This window comes from Podarcis vaucheri, assembly GCF_965113315.1.
Source record: "Podarcis vaucheri genome assembly, chromosome: 1".
Classification (NCBI taxonomy): Eukaryota; Metazoa; Chordata; class Lepidosauria; order Squamata; family Lacertidae; genus Podarcis; species Podarcis vaucheri.
This window is the reverse complement of record NC_138759.1, coordinates 69386118-69403799: the sequence shown is the minus strand read 5'-3', so window position 1 is coordinate 69403799 and position 17682 is coordinate 69386118. Positions and strand designations below refer to the sequence as shown.

At 42.6% G+C, this 17682-nt stretch overlaps 1 protein-coding gene across 12 annotated transcripts in view; it reads left to right on the top strand.

The window, feature by feature from the left end:
• The window catches only part of TEAD1 (TEA domain transcription factor 1), a 179878-nt gene that overhangs the window by 149972 nt on the left and 12224 nt on the right, over positions 1–17682 (top strand). For all 12 annotated transcript variants that reach the window (XM_082194452.1, XM_082194448.1, XM_082194451.1 and 9 more), the window contains 3 exons: positions 1400–1461; positions 2888–3012; positions 12078–12251. In XM_082194452.1, coding sequence (XP_082050578.1) covers positions 1400–1461; positions 2888–3012; positions 12078–12251 — 361 coding nt within the window. The remainder of the gene's footprint in view (positions 1–1399; positions 1462–2887; positions 3013–12077; positions 12252–17682) is intronic.

Genomic DNA, 17682 nt, shown 5'->3' with positions numbered 1-17682 from the left:
GCTTCCCCAGCCACTCTGGGCAGCTTCCAAAAGAATATTAAAATACTGTGATACATCAAACATTAAAAGCATCCCTAAACAGGGCTGCCTTCAGATGTCTTCTAAAAGTCTGGTAGCTGTTGTTCTCTTTGACATCTGGTGGGAGGGCGTTCCACAGGGAGGGCGCCACTACCGAGAAGGCCCTCTGCCTGGTTCCCTGCAACTTGGCTTCTCGCAGTGAGGGAACCACCAGAAGGCCCTCGGTGTTGGACCTCAGTGTCCGGGTAGAACGATGGGGGTGGAGACGCTCCTTCAGGTATACTGGACTGAGGCCGTTTAGGGCTTTAAAGGTCAGCACCAACACTTTGAATTGTGCTCGGAAACGTACTGGGAGCCAATGTAGGTCTTTCAAGACCAGTGTTATGTGGTCTCTGCGGCCGCTCCCAGTCACCAGTCTGGCTGCTGCGTTCTGGATTAGTTGTAGTTTCCGGGTCACCTTCAAAGGTAGCCCCACGTAGAGCACATTGCAGTAGTCCAAGCGGGAGATAACTAGAGCATGCACCACTCTGGCGAGGCAGTCCGCAGGCAGATAGGGTTTCAGCCTGCGTACCAGATGGAGCTGGTACACAGGTGCCCTGGACACGGATTTAACCTGTGCCTCCATGGACAGCTGTGAGTTCAAAATGTCTCCCAGGCTGCGCACCTGGTCCTTCAGGGGCACAGTTACCCCATTCAGGACCAGGGAATCCTCCACACCTGCCCGCCTCCTGTCTCCCAGAAACAGTACTTCTGTCTTGTCAGGATTCAACCTCAATCTGTTAGCCGCCATCCATCCTCCAACCACCTCCAGACACTCACACAGGACCGTCACCGCCTTCACTGGTTCTGATTTGAAAGAGAGGTAGAGCTGGGTATCATCCACATACTGATTAACACCCAGCCCAAACCCCCTGATGATCTCTCCCAGCGGCTGCATGTAGATGTTGAAAAGCATGGGGGAGAGGACAGAACCCTGAGGCACCCCACAAGTGAGAGCCCAGGGGTCTGAACACTCATTCCCCTCCCCACTTTCTGAACACGGCCCAGGAGGAAGGAGCGGAACCACTGTACGACAGTGCCCCCAGCTCCCAGCCCCTCAAGACGGTCCAGAAAGATGTTATGGTCGATGGTATCAAACGCCGCTGAGAGATCCAGCAGAACTAGGAAACATCTCTCACCTTTGTCCCTAGCCCGCCGGAGATCATCAACCAGTGCGACCAAGACAGTTTCAGTCCTGTGATGAGGCCTGAATCCCAACTGGAAGGGATTCTAAAAGGAGGTTTACACTGTTGTCTTTACTAGAAACAAAATGTGCTTTCTTGTTACTGTTATTAAATATTTTAGTTAATATCTGAAGTCATTGTCCAATGGTTTATTTCAGCATAAAGCCATTTGTCCAGCAAGCCTACCCTATACAGCCAACTGTCGCAACTCCAATTTCAGGTAACAATTACAGATTTATCCGTTTATCCAATTTTTTTGGACCTACTCCGTATTTAGTGCCTGCCACAGGTTGCAGCCTTTAATTACACAAGGGAGTTCAGTAGTCTCATTGGTCATCTACCTAGGATGAATGTATTTGTGAATTTGTGTATGCAATATTTATCTATGCAGAGATGATGGAATATGCATGCGAATCATCTAAGCCACATCTCCTTTTAGAGCCATAGTGGCATTACCTATTCCAGAATTCCTCACTGTAGGAACATCTGTGAAGAAATGGCACATTTCTTTGTCCTTTCTAAATCTAAAACCATACCCTTTGGCCTCGTATGCAATAAACTAAAGGAATAGGGACGCGGGTGGCGCTGTGGGTTAAACCACAGTGCCTAGGACTTGCCGATCGTATGGTCGGTGGTTCGAATCCCCGTGGCGGGGTGAGCTCCCGTCGTTCGGTCCCAGCTCCTGCCCACCTAGCAGTTCGAAAGCACCCCTAAGTGCAAGTAGATAAATAGGTACCGCTTTATAGCCGGAAGGTAAATGGCGTTTCCATGCGCTGCGCTGGTGCTGGCTCGCCAAAGCAGCTTCGTCACACTGACCACGTGACCCGGAAGTGTCCTAGGACAGCGCTGGCTCCCGGCCTCTTAAGCGAGATGAGCACACAACCCCAGAGTCGGACACGACTGGCCCGTACGGGCAGGGGTACCTTTACCTTTAAAGGAATATAAAATCATTCGATTGACTTTATCTTAAAATGATTATAGACTTCATTAAGATTGGTCTCCTTGGCTCTTATGTATACAAACATTCCCAGTAATGAATGGCATATCTTTCAGAGTTGCATCAGTCTTGGACTACTTCATTTATACTTATTTTACTGAGGTTTCTGTGATTATTTTAATGTTTTCTTGTAAAGTGTTGTCTAATTACTGTATTAACTTGAGTCTAATGCACTATCAAATTTAACGCACACCTCAATTTTCAGATCCTTGAAACAAAACAAAAAAAGTATTTGCTGGCGAATGTAAATGTGCCATCGAATCTAATGCCCACCTTAATTTTTGCAATGTAATTTGGCCAAAAAAGGTGAGCATTAGATTCGAGTAAATACGGTATTATAGAAGGAATTGCACGGTCCTGATACATCAAATACAAAATATTGGATAGGCTTTTCTTTTGTTTACAAAGAAGAATGTAATACTTGAGGGAGGAAACAGCAATATAATTTTAACAACAAGTAAAACACAAATGTTATGAATGTAAAATAACCACATTTCCAAGCAATTGAGAACGAGCTTAAAAGTAGTTGAATTTTAACAGTTATAATAAAATAGGTTGGCATCAAGTTTTCTTCATCCACAATAATAAATAATACAATGCAATCATGATCTAAAACTAGCAAAGACCTTGCTGATCATTTATGCTTCAGGGTTTGAACCTGCATCGGCTCCAGCCCCCTCAGTTCCTGCTTGGCAAGGTCGATCTATTGGAACAACTAAACTCAGATTGGTGGAATTTTCAGCTTTTCTTGAACAACAAAGAGATCCAGATTCTGTAAGTATTACCCTGAATTACGTAAATATCCTTTATAGCAGTCGTTGTGCCTCTTTACTCTTGCAGTTTTGTATCACATCTTTCCACTAATGCAATGCAAACATCTGCCTGTACCATGGAAACTTCTAAATCACATGTTCTGTTTGTGTGATCAACAGGGATGGTTCATGGTGCCCCTCACAAGTCCTATAATATACTCTAGCTGCTTTCAAGGAATAGAGCATATGAATTTATGATGTTTGTTCTTGTAATCAGCTTTAAGGCATTGAGAAGACTTCAGCTATCTATATCTATCATCATTATCCATCTATTTATAATAGCACAGAGATTTGGTGAGCTTAGAAGGCTGAGGGTGATAATATTTTCAGTGTCAATTGTCATCTTGGTTTCATTTTGCGGGGGGGGCATGTTAAACCTGCTGCTTTATGCAGATTTTATTTCTTTATGAAAAGTGAATGCCCTTATGAAAAACCTGGAAAACGAAACCTTTCTTTGCTTCAAATACCTTGCAAAATACCTTGCATCTGTAGAGTGGAGCCTCATCTTATGCTTTCTATAACTCTTTTCTGGGAACAATTGAATGTGTGTATCCTTGCAAGTAGGCATTATCAATAAAGTGTTTTCCTACAATAATGATCAGAGACATACTGTGGCAACCTTGCATCAGAGTACTCTTCATAGCAATAAGGCTGTGAGCGGAAAATAGCACAACAGTACAGAAATTAAGATGCACAATATGGTTGCTTTTTCAATACTGCTGTTCAACATGTTGAATGAAGTTTAGCTTTCAATGTAGGCATGACCTTCCCCTTAGAAGACAACATACAACTATTGAAACAGAGCCTTTTGGAGACAGATGTTTACACTGATTGTCCACGTGCTGAAAAGGCTTTTGATTCAGGTCTTGCATTTCACACCTGAAAGCTCAAGCCTCTCCAGCTGTATAGATGTACTTGATTGGCTGAAATAGGAGGGTGACTTGGTTTTACCTGATCATCACATCCTAATTGGGTCTCAGCATTCTCTTGAATGTGGAATTTACTGAGTTCTTGCCATCCGCAGTTGCGGTGATATGGCCAAAAAGTCACATAAGAAAACATAGGGTGGGAGTGGTTTGTGAAGCAGAGTAGAAGTTTCTTCGTTGTTCACCAGCTGAAATACAAGGCCAAGGATAGAAAGATTCCCCTTTTCCACAGCAAGCAGTGTTTGTTTCCTTTTTCATGTCATTGAAAAGAGATTTATAAGAGATTGCCTGCCAGCTGGAGGGTTTAGAGCAGCTATGTCGAACATCTGGTTCTCCACTTGCTGAACTACAACTCCCATCAGCTCAAGCAAGCATTGCCAGGGATGGGGATGAAGGGAGCTTTACTTCAGTAGCATTTGGAAGGCCAAAGGTTCACCACACCTGGTTTAGAGGTGTAGGTCACCCATGACCAAGCCACACACTTAACAAGTGGTACCCTCCTCCTAGTGGTGCAGCAATAAAACTGTTGGCATGTTTGCAAAGCTAAACAGGGTCTGTCAAATTGGGTGGGGGACAGCGTGTTGAGATTCCTGCATTTCAGGGGGGGTTGGACTAGATGAACCTAGGGGTCCCTTCCAACTTTACCATTCTAAGTATATGTCCAGAGATGATTTCATTGAGCCAAATCTAATGGTGTGCTTACATAATCCATGAAGCTGCAGAAGCTGCCCACCCCTCACACGAGCAGGCATGGGTCATTCGCACCCTTGTTCCATATGGGGGAACTGCTGGTCGCAGCCACAGCTCAGGGGCAGAGCAACTGCCTTGTATGCTGAAGGTATCAGGTTCAATTCCTAGTATCTCCCACATAGGGCTGGGTATGCCTCATGTCCTGTAACTGCTCTGCCAGTAGATAATACTGATAATGTTATGAACAAGGAACAGGGACGGTGAACTTAATGGGTCCTCATCAAAGCATCAGGATTATAGCCATCACTTTCTCCAGGATTATGTGCCTGGCATATTAGCCAAAAATTTAGAGTGAGCAAAGCGGGGTTGCCCTTTGCTAATGTTAACCTGCTTTAAGAATAGGGAGCATAAGGTTGGTGTGGATTTTCCATTGTTGCTAAGATGCGTTTGATAAAGTAGCTACTACTTTGGAATAAAGGCAGCAATCTGATGTGGACACTGATGTGGGAACAAGTCCCTTGGAACTCAGTGCGACCTACTTCTGAGTAAGCATGTACAAGATTGCACCATGAATAAAGTTTGCAGTTTTAGCTCCCTCTGCTGGTTCTGCTTCAGCAGGTCGTTAGAAGACCTTGTTTCCATATTTTCATTTTCTAAAGAGGAAAATGTTATGTGCAGTCCTAAGAGCCGTAATGATCAGTGAGGGCAGCGGTACTGACATGGCATCCAGTCCCTGGCATTGCTGTGGCTTCCCAGAAGGACAGGTCGCAATATACAGCACATGGTCCTGCTAGTTTGGGCCTTCAACTGTCTCCTAAAACCAAACGGTAGAAGGTGACAGGAAAACCGCAATCTGATCACCAGACTCTTCTTTTTGGAAAATGGAGGCAGGGAATAATCTGGACTGGGGCTATGGCCTTATAGGAGCGGTGCTTTTAACTCTCTTCCTTGCAGCTTTTTCTCAGTCTGAATCCCTCTCCCAGTTCCAGTGGGCTTGTATGTATGTCTGGAATTGGATTAACAGCATGGAAAGAAAGGGTTAAAACTCCCTCTGCACCACAGCCTCCATCCCAATTGCTCTCCATGGCTGCATTTGCCCTTTCAGAGGCACACAGAATCTCTGAAATGCATTTGGACTAGCAATAAAATGCAGCTGAAATACAATTGGAACAGCAAACATACTGTACCTTACATTTTGTCATAAGGTTTCTTAGCATTATGTTGTGGTGACTGGGTAGTTCTTGTTTTTATTGACTTTCCATGCACAAGAGGGCACAAACTGAAGCACATCAGGATCCTTCAACATATATATAATGAAACACTCGCACTGTTTGAAGTTTTCCACCCTGCTTGTTGAGTTTTGGATGGGATGGGAGTTTTAAATAAAACACATTATTATGATATGCTTAATTGTATGTTAGCAAGTAAAACAAATGCAGGCGATTTGTCTTTGTTTTGCCACAGCTTGTATGTTAGCATCCCCTGACACCAGCAATTTGTCTTGGTTCCTTTGAATTCCTAAATGGATTATAATTTCTTTTTCTCCTGGTATTATTTGACAAGAGCCATTTTTCATGGCCTTTCAGGCAGCATTCTTCAAATACGAGAGAGTTCAGTAAGAGGCAGCCATCTCAAAGCTACAGAGGTTACTTTAGATAGTACAGGTGAAACAATCCGTGAATGTATGTTCTCAAGTTCTTTCTTAAACTTCTTTCTTAAAAACAAGTACAAGGGCCATAACATCAAAATGTTAAAGGAATCTCAGTCCTGAACTCTTAAGTACTGGGGTGGGCAATTTTCTCCTTAGAAATGACCTTCTGCAAACCTAGCATATAACAGGCAGAAAAGATAATGATGTAAATGAAAGGTATTTGTTGTATTTTATGAGCTTCTACTGAAAACTGAGTTGTAAGAGGTATTGTTACTGAAGCTTTCAAGTACAGTCCTGGAAAAGTGAGGAGGAAGGGAGTCATGCCCCACCCAAGTGTACATCAATGCTCCAGGTTTCAGCCCACCTGAAATATACTCAGAGTCGCAAAGTGATTTCATGCTCTTTATTCAGCTCATAGTGGTGAGGAGGAATGAATGAAAGTCCCCTCACAGTATCTGCTTTATATACATTATTTACACAATGGGTTGCACATGATTGGCTAATTCCGGAATTCTACTGTAAGCCAATCAGGTTGTGGATTCACTTCAATCTGGAGCAGGATTGGGTGGTTCCTGCCAACCAATCATACTGCTGCATTGTTCTAGGACCAATCAGACTGCTGCATTCTGAATCCTATTGTTCTAGGACTAATCAGACTGCTGCAATTTGGATCCTATTGTTCTCAGTACATAACACCACCACACTGAAGAGATCCTCCACTTGTCTGGCTGTGGCATTCAGCCATCCATGTGCCAGAAGGTTCTCTGTCGGAAGTAAGAAAAATGACCCTGAGCTCTTCACTGCATCGAGAGGAGGAAGAGAGGCCAGGAAGTGGGGTCTTCAGCAGTCAGGATGGGATGGACAGGGTGGAAAGGGGTAGCCTGGACTGGCTTTTCCTCTCCCCTCAGTTGCCCCTTTATGACACAGCCTTTTGTGAAGGGCTTTGACCCTCACTCACCATCTGCCACTGATCAGCATGCAAGTTGAGAAGTCTGCTCCCTGCTTATTTCTGCTCCTTTGCCCATTCAGAGCCTCCCTGCTCCTCTTCTCCAGGGTGTGGAGGAGATTAAGACTGCGTTCTTTTAAGTGTGAGTGATCTCATAAGTGGTGTACAGTTGTCTCTAAACCAACATGAGTTCTTTTTTTTTTGGAAAGAAAATCTATTCACTTAATGCCTACTACATTGTCATTGTCGTTCATTAGAAACATGCCGTGACTGAAGGGATTAGTCATCATTCTGTTTAGTGTAGGAATTACAGTAACATAAGGAGAAAATAATCACACATGCAATGTCAAAATAAACATTTATGTCCTTCGAATATTGTGAGATGATGCCATACCATCTGTCCCTCTGAAACATGTTGGAATTTTTGCTGTTGCTGCAGCAGCATCTGGTACTTTTGGCAAGATCAGCAAACAACTGTAGTAGCTCCACAGCTGCCTTTAACTTTGCTTTGGATTTGAAAAGCACACTGTCTTTTGCAATGTGTCTCTTAGGTTTCTAAGTTAGAAGTTTAACAACACAATCATTTTGTGACTTTCAGTCTCTTTCTCCATTGCCCCACTAAACTCTATATGCAGGACTTGCAGTACTCATGTGTAGGTCTGCACTGTGTATAAGGAATTCTGTGCCCACAAAAATGAAACATGAGTTTTTGAGAACTTTTCTCCCACTCCCTGAATTGACCTTCATAGAAAATCTTACTAAATAAAGCAGAAGGGAAGTACATTCAGAGTTGGTGAGGTTGCTAAGAGCATACACTATGAGCCAGGATGGACTGGGTTTATATCTCACATGTATGTATCTTGTCATTCTCAGCAAACTATATACAATACAGGGATAGGATTCATTATGGCTGAAGATACAGAATGCAGGAATCTTGCTTTGAAGCTAAGCTCATCCTATGTATGCTGTCTTAAGTTTCATGGAAAGAAAGTGAGATATAAATGTAGTAAATAAGACAGACCTACTTCACAGGATTACAGGAAAGATTCCTGTGATAATGTTGGTTGGTTAGCATCTGTCTGTTTCAGGAAACAATGGAGGAGTGCGCCTTTGGGGGTGAAGCCAAACTGTTGCATAGGTACCGTGGGGAGGATAGCACCCCCCAATATTTCCAATGAAAGGGCTGGTCTCTCCCAAGTTCCATGGTGGCTGCGCATACATGCCATAGGATGTGCTTGTGTCACACACACAAATGAATCGGCTTGCAATCACAACACGCTGACATTGCATAGCCCTGGGCCCCCTCAATCTCAGTGGCAGCCCTGAACTGTTGGAAGGTTGCAGCTTCTGCTGTGATAATGCGTGTGAAATACTTTATACACTCTAAAGCATTGCATAAACGTTGTTGCCAGCGCCAACTTATTCCTAGAGAATATTCTGCAATGACAAGTCAAAAGGCAAAGCTCCTAGAAATCAAGGTGATTTTCAGAAGGAAGCTGTAAGAGTTATTTAGGCAATATATCCCTAATTTGTGATTGTTCCAACTTCTGACCGGCTTGAGGTCCTTAGATGGTGCAACATTCTACCATTTCCCACATTCTTAACTTCAGAGGCCTAAGGTATTGTTGAGAAGAAGTCCAGTAAGCATCCCTACGGCTATTTCAATATAGATGGCTTTAGGAGAGCGATTTGAAGCCTGAAAGTCTAATTTAAATTGCGGTGTTACAGAGGTACAGTTTGGTGTATACATAAAAACTTCTACATACATAGTTTTAGACATGAGTTTTAAAGAGGGTAACAAGCTTGTTGCTTTTGTAGTTGGCATCTCGAGCAAGATGGTAAAGCTAGCAATTGTGCAGATGCTGTATGGTAATTACTTATTGTTACAGAATAGGACGATAATTACTGTAATTCTTGTGTAACTGATCGGTATGCAAGTTAAGCCTGCCCTTTCAAAGGCTTTTACTCATAAGCATTCATTCATTTATTCATTCATTCATGTGTTTGCTCATTCATGCATTCACTCCCTCCATTCATTTGTTTATGAACTCTACTCTTTAAAGAAGAAACACACTTTTTGGCTGATGCTACCCCTCTGGTCTGTAAGCAAAGACTGGATAGGTTTTCCACTTGTATTTGGAGGTAACATAATTCAGGTTATTATGAAAGGGGAATTTGGACAAAAATATTCCTAATTGATTGAAAAGCTGTGGGACTAGCTCATAATTGAACGAATTGAATTTAGATCTGATATAGTGTTAAATCCTGACTTGGAAGGGAAGCTACTGAAGTATGACAATGCTGGCTACAGGTACATATTAATATGTTTTCTCTGTTTTACTCTACCTTTTATCATATGAGGTTATTTTAAGTAGTTAACTGGTAGACAGATTCCTAAGGATGTAACAAGGGCCCTGTTGGATCAGACCAAAGGACTATCTTGTTCAGCATTCTGTTCCTTCAGTGCTCAACCAGATGCCTGTGGGAAGTCCACTAGCAAGACATTGGGTCGCCTATGGGTGTGTTTGCAAACCAAAGAAACTGTTGTAGACAACACACACAAGCCACAGTCAAGCACAAGTTATTACTGTGCATTTCATGTATGAATATAATTTTAAAAATGTATTAAACTCTGTGTGTGTGTGTGTGTGTGTGTGTGTGTGTGTGTGTGTGTGTAGAACCATTTAAAAAACAGCAGCAGCATGAACATAAAACCAATTCAGAGCCGATGCAGTTGTCAGTTGGGGTAAAGATCTCCATTTGGTTTGCTGAAAGAGAAACACGTTCAGCAGGTTTCAAAAAGACAGTAGGGAAGGTGCTTGCCTAATATATAATTGGAGGAGGTTTCAGTGGGTGGGTGCCACCACATGAAAGACACTGTGCAGAATGGATCAGCAGTGAAGAGTGTATCCATGCCACCCGGGGCAGGTGCCCATGTGTGCCCACTACTGGGGCAGGGGAAGTGATCAGTTGTGTATGTAGGGGATGAGGCTATATTTTAGGTATCCAGAGCACAAGCTGTATAGCTCTTTGTACACCAATACCAGCATATTGAACTTTGATAGCTAACTAGCAGCCAGGCAAGTTCTTTCAGCAATATGATGGTGGTATTCCATCCCAGTCAGCAGTTGAGCAGCTGCATTCTGCACCAGCTGCATCTTCCAGGGCAGCACCACAACTGTTTTGCCAACCATGGTTGGTAAAAAGCACTCCTGGCCACTAAGGTCCCCATGGCCTCTAGCAACAGATGGATCCAGGAGCACTCTAGACTATGAATCTGACCCTTCCAAAGCAGGCAGTTGACCAATTATATTCCAGACTCTGGAATCACCCAGCCACAGTGCCATGATGGCCAGGATTCAGAGTCAGTTTATCAACTCTCATCCAGTTCACTACCAAGCCCGGGCCACCAGTTCAGGGCTTGCAAGCCCTCTTCGGATTCAGATGTTGCACAGAAATATTCTATTGGCTACAACTTAATTCTTTTTTCAAGCCTAAATTCAGCAACTAGGGAAGGCCTCCACAGGTGCAACCATTGACGATCCCTTCATTAGGGACAATAAGACCTACTCAGCTACTTATTATTTATCTCACCAGTGGCCATGATTTTTGACAAATGAGCAACAAGTCCAAAATACAAGAGCATCCACCCTACCTTGAATTCTCTGCAAAACAGAGATGCAGCCTAGAACCTCAATGCCACTGTCATGAAAAGGGTTGATCTAATAATTTACAGACTTTCCGTCCTGTCAACTATATTTGATATCCATCTAGAGTCATACAGCTAAAGACAAATAAAACTTGTCAAGTGAACAGAACAATTCCTTATGTAGCAAGGGTTCAATGACCTAGTCTGGGGGCACATGATATAATGAAAACTAAACTGGTCAAACCTCCATGTGTGTTGCCTTCTGCACCATGGAAGAAAGATAGAACACAGTGGGACCTCGGGTTACATACGCTTCAGGCTACATACGCTTCAGGTTATAGACTCCGCTAACCCAGAAATGTTACCTCGGGTTAAGAACTTTGCTTCAGGATGAGAACACAAATTGTGCTACGGTGGCAGCAGGAGGCCCCATTAGCTAAAGTGGTGCTTCAGGTTAAGAACAGTTTCAGGTTAAGAACGGACCTCTGGAAAAAATTAAGTACGTAACCAGAGGTACCGCTGTATAAATAAATGCAGGCTTTTGAAGAGAGACTTCACAAATCAGTGTCCAGGCATTTCAGTTTTATATATATCCAATTAAAAACTGCAAACTGTTGTCTACCTCCTGTTTTTCTTAGCAGCTGTTGTACAGAAATCAGACTTAACTTCATCACCTTCAAAGCAAGTTTGTGAAGAATCTTCCTGCTGTGCTTCCTTTCAGCTGTGCTGTGACTTTGCCTCCAGCCTACCAAGCTGGTGAGGCAGGCAGAAGTCAGACTCTGCTGTCTCAGTGCAGAGGTGGCTCCTAAAGCCTGTGCCACTTCTGCTGGTCACCTGTAGTTCATCCATTCTGTTTTTAATCCTCATTTTTCTGCACAAAAACCTGAGATTTAGGACAGGCATAGGCGGATTCCCTCACACTATAAGTTTCATGACTGATTGTTTGCACTGCATTCCATTTCAGGACACCAAATCACCTATTTTCCTGTTTTTCTTCTGATTTTAGCATGCACGTTTATTTATTACATGGAACATCTTTCCTCTAGGTATTGTGCAAACAGAAAGCGTGTACAGCCCTGACAAATGCAAATAAATGTTATTTGCATTTGAAATGCAAAGTTCTTATGACATCAGTAATAACGCTTTTTATTTCTTTACTTCGCAGTATAACAAACACCTCTTTGTGCACATTGGGCATGCCAACCATTCTTACAGCGATCCGTTGCTGGAATCGGTAGACATTCGCCAGATTTATGACAAATTCCCTGAAAAGAAGGGCGGCTTGAAGGAGCTGTTTGGAAAAGGACCTCAGAATGCCTTCTTCCTCGTAAAATTTTGGGTGAGATATTCAAAATACTCTGCTGTTGTTGTTTTCCTAAATGTTCTACTATCTTTCTCATGGTGTGAAGAAGGCGGATACAGAAAAGTTCCTCTCTCATTGCACTAGAACAGGCATAGGCAAACTCGGCCCTCCAGATGTTTTGGGACTACAACTCCCATCATCCCTGACCACTGGTCCTGTTAGTTAGGGATGATGGGAGTTGTAGTCCCAAAACATCTGGAGGGCCGAGTTTGCCTATGCCTGCAGTAGAACGTGGGGACATCCTACGAAGATGAATATTGAAAGATGACAGCGACACAAAAGAAAGCACATAGTTAAACTATGGAATTCAGGAGGCAGTGATAGCCTTGGGTGATTTTAAAAGAGGAGTGTGCAAATTCATGGAGGGCAGGGCTATCAGTGGCTGCTAACCTTGATGGCTATGTTCTACATCCGTTCTTGAAGGCAGCATGCTTCTGAATACCATTTTTTAGAGACCGCAGAAAAGGGGGAGTGCTGTGGTGCTCAGGTCCTGCTTGCTGGTTCCCTATAGGCATCTGGATGGCCACTGTGAGAACAGGATGCTGGGCCTGATCCAGCCATGCTCTTCTTATGTTCTAATGTACTTCCTTGGCTGGTGTAGGAAAAGTGGGTGGAGGGACAGTTCAAAATGCTAGAACTTTGGGTCATCCAATATAATTGACAGCATTTGATTCAGTACAGACAGAGGGGGAAAGATGAAATTAATGTATTTTTCTGCCCAATATGTGCTGAAGGGCCCTAACTAAAATGTCTGTAAAAGAAAATTAGACAAATGCATGGAGGTTTAGTCCATCAATGGTTATTAGCCCCTGATGGCTACAAAGAACTGCCTTGGATTTCAGCCAGTCGGGGTTGTCTTAAAGCTGTTTCTTACCAATTAAAATTTCAATAATGGCAGAGGTCAGCAGTTATCCCACCAGATTTACAAATCTATGCTCCCATTCATTTATACTTTTAGATCAACCTTCATCCCATAGGAACCTCAGGTGGTGAACCCAGTACAGTAGAATAAAAGTAAAGGGAAAACAAAGTTAAAACTTAACATTGCTTCAATAAAACAGTTCAGCAGTGTGTCAAAATAGTATTATACAACTCCAGTGTCTCTGTACTTTAACCAGTCATCACAATCAAAACTATTTGAAGTATTCAGTGCTGCCACTAATTTTGAACAGCCGCTTGATTTAATAAATTTATTTTCAATCCTGACAGTTCTTACAGCAAAACAGATAACTGTTGTCGTAGTAGTGTCATGGTTCCGATCAGCCACTGGGTAATCTAGTTTGTCTTTTTAAGTAATGCCAAAATCTTATTCAAAAACCAAGGCAGAATATTTATTCAGAACTGTAGCGTGACAGGTTTTCAATCTTGCCAGCCCTGCAAAGGCATGCGTAATTTGCAGCTAATTTTAGCATGTTAGCACAACATTTTTAAAACTGATCCAGTTTACCAAGAGCAGGCTTCCTTTACTGCTTGTCGACATTATGCTCACTCTACAACTGGTACTGAAACAATTTGCAAACTGTCACCTGCCATCTAGTGGAACAGGTTAGGAATGCTGACTGCACCATCAAGACATCCCTGCATGTAAGAATCCCTGATGTCACAAAAATGCTGCTGTTAATGACTGTTGTGTAGCCAGTGCTTTTTGTAAAGTCAAACTGAGGGCTGCCATCACACATACATTTAAGTAGGCCGCATGCTGTGTGCCCCATTGCCCTGGAAGATAACATTTCTAAGGGAGGGAAAGTGAATGTTTTTTAAAAGCCTCATTAATATATATTTTTTTAAAAGCCTCATTAATATAGATTTTTGAGAGCTCCCACCAAAGAATGCCTGATCCACAAACAGATAATGGATGGTCATAAAAGGACTGTTGACACATGCAGCAAGTTAGGACCTTGAAGGTATGGTAAAACGACACAGTTTAGGTCTGTCTGCCCAGACTCTTCTCCCGTGGTATGCATTTGCCATAACATCCTAGAGCCATTCCATATGCTATAATTACCATGTGAAAAGGAACCCCATTCTTGCTGTTTAGAACTATGAAGGGTCCCTTCCTATAGCCCCTAAGGTGAAGGGGCTTAAGTACTTCTTCATCTTGTGCCTTTCTCTGTGCTGAGTCATAATTACAGGGGTGGAGGAACTGCTGTCTAGGCTTTTTCCATTGGTTCTCTCCCTCTCCTAATTTTTCCCGGTGGTTGAGTGCAGAAAGCAGGGAATATTAGTTGCCACCAAGTGCTTCAAGCCTTTCCAATGTTCCTTGCTGGCAGAGAGTGAGCCTTCCGAGATCTGAAGAGGCAAAGCTAAGTGCAACATGTAGTAAAGTTTGTAACCCAGAAAAATATGCAAGAAGACATCGTTTTCCCTTCTTACCTATATTTGTTCCATGCAGCAGTGCTCCTGTTCTGCTGCAGTTCAACTTCCATCAAAAACTGTTGTCCTTCTCACCGTCTGCTATTGTGGAACTTACATAATTTACGTAAATTACATCACAGTACCTTATTCCAGCCCATTCATTTCAATGTAAATGAAATTCAATGCAAATTGGGGTAGGGACATGTAATCAATTAAATGTAGTTTGTAGTAAGAAGGCAACAGCGAATACCGGTTGTATTCACTGGGTTGATTTATGGCCTGGACATGAAATGAATAAATGAACATCAGAAAACTTCCGCTTCCATTTTCTCTGACAGCCCTAAACTCTGATGCGAGCAACCACTTGCCTCTTACTGCAGATTTGAAGGAAAGGATTGGACACATAGACATATTTTTGCCCTATTTATATATTACATCAAACTCAAGAAAGCAGCTGGAGAAGGTGGCTATAACCCTGTAGCTCTGTGGTGTAACCATGTACACAGTTTGCTGCAAGTGTTGAATAGGCATGTCTCCATCTACAATACCATTTTTTTCATGAGGTGTCCTTTCATAGTTGTGACCCTGTGGCAGAAGTCTTGTTTATATCTTGGCCTTTTAAGCTGAGATGAGTACATCTGAACCCTACTACAGAGTATTTCCCAGCATGCGCCAGGCTCAATGTTTATATCAACAAATGTATCATTAACTATACATTCTCATATTTTGTGTACTATTTATCTGTGCGGTATCTTGGCACAGTTTTCTAACTAAACCTGTTAGCATGAGATATTATGGATGATTTCATATCAGGTGAAATGAAAGATTGAGATATTTTATAAGTACATACTCTGAGCTGGCTCAGTCCAGTGCATAACCTCCTTTTGAAAGGATTGATTACTTTTATAAACGCATTCGCATGTCAACCCGCAAGTAAGTCCCAGTGAAGACAATGAGCCTTGTTTTCTGAATAAACATGTTTAGAATTGTGCTGTTGCAATATTAGACGATTGCAATATTGCTTTGTAATGAAAACCTATTTGTGCGTCTGAACACCATTGCAAAATGGAGAGCAAAACTCTCTAAGAAGTGTGGGTGATATTAATAAGTGCATTTTAATGAATACCTATCATTTTAGAAATCTGCAATGCAAACAAGCAGTTCTAGAAAATAATGTGTATTGTAATTAGTGCACTTTTTTAAAAAAAGATGCTTTGAAGTCCAAAGCATTTTTGAAATTCAAATGTGGAGTGGAAATAAAGGAATCTGCACAATAAAAGGGCATTAAATCATGTCCAAAAATCTCTCTCATTTTATAGATGTAAATATATGCCATAATTAGTGGCAAAGTAACATGAGTTGGATGGTTAGGTTTGTTCCTATTCTTATCATGTAAAATAGCTGTGACCTGAAAAATATAATGCTGTTCCTTTGTCAGGCACTGTTAACAAATAATGAATTCAGTGTGGTTAGTGTTCAGAAAGAGCTCAGCCACATGGTCTCCTCCCACGTCCCTCATGTGTGTCTGCTGCCGTCTTTAGAGGCATGTTGATTCTTTGTCTCCTTCATTCACAAAAAAGCTATTGTAATGTGTGTGTCCCCCCCCTTTCTTAGATGTGATTTTTATTGCATAACGGAATGAGACTTGGCAAGCGAGTTGCCGGAGAGAGATGAGGTCAGCTGTGTGGACCATCTTTAGCCAGCGTTTCAGACACATTTGAAACAAAACTGAGATGGAAGAAGCCACTCCTGCTGCTTCCGCCCCCTCAGTTGCCTCAGAGAGGACCGTTGCTGCACGGCGAGCTTTATGGCACTCATGCAAAGCTCTTCACAAGCCATTGCCCGCCCGCCTGCAACTTGGTGCAAGTGCGCTGGTTCCCCTGAATGAGCCAGAGAGCAGCTGGGAAGTAGAGTAGCTTGGCCTGGTCATCAAAAGCCCAGCCATGTGGCAGACCTGGAAGCGTTTCCAAAGCTGCAGCACACAACTGACAGCAAAGTGTGCCAAAGATCCAGATGATGCAGTTGTGTGTGTGTGTGTGTGTGTGAATTGCTTCACAATTTGGAATCTCTGCTCTTTGAGCCCTGCGCATTGAGAAGGAGGGGAAGTCTAATACGCTCATATGACTGACGCCTCACGGCGTTTCCACTGTAATTGAAGCCTCTGTTCTGTTTAACAAGTGACCTCTCCATGTTCAATTTTAACTACTGAATATTTGTGTTTTAATTATGCTGCTCCCTTGGGAAACCCCCTCTTTTTGTCGAAAAGGGCTTTGTAATCTTTCTGCATTTGCTGCTTTTCTGTTGTTTTGAAGACTCTATTTAGGCAAGACTATTGTGACACATGCAGGCTGCCTCCTCATTTTCCCAAAGACCGAGAACACTTACCCATGTGGCGTGTTTTTCTGGTCTTCAGCCAGCTCAGTTTTGGGGCATGTTGTGGGGTTCTTTTTGATACACCGTGTCCAATAGTTGAGGGTCTTGATATGCAAAACTTGCAGCGCTCCATGCCAACAAGTTATAGTATATTGATAGATGAATGCATTATATACTGTAATCAACAGACAGTAATAATAACAATTTATAACAATTTATTATTTGTCCTCCGCCCATCTGACTGGGTTGCCCCAGCCTCTCTGGGCAGCTTTCAACATATATAAAAACATGATAAACCCTTAAACCTTAAAAGGTTCCCTATATAGCCTTCAGATGTCTTCTAAAGTTTATATAGTTACTCATCTCCTTAACATCTGATGGGAGGGTGTTCCACAAGGAGGGCGCTACTACTAAGAAGGCCCTCTGCCTGGTTCCCTATAGCTTCACTTCTCGCAGTGAGAAAATGGCCAGAAGGCCCTCAGTGCTGGATCTCAGTGACCAGGCTGGATGATGGAGGTGGAGCCATTCCTTCTGCTGCAAATTTTAGGCACACAGAATAATTTTTGCACCTGCTTTTTAGTCTCAGTATGCAAAGGCACCATTCAGACATGCATTACAGAAGCATTCATCCTTCACTTGAAGAGCATATTTCCAGCCAAATATGGGGCTGGAGAATATA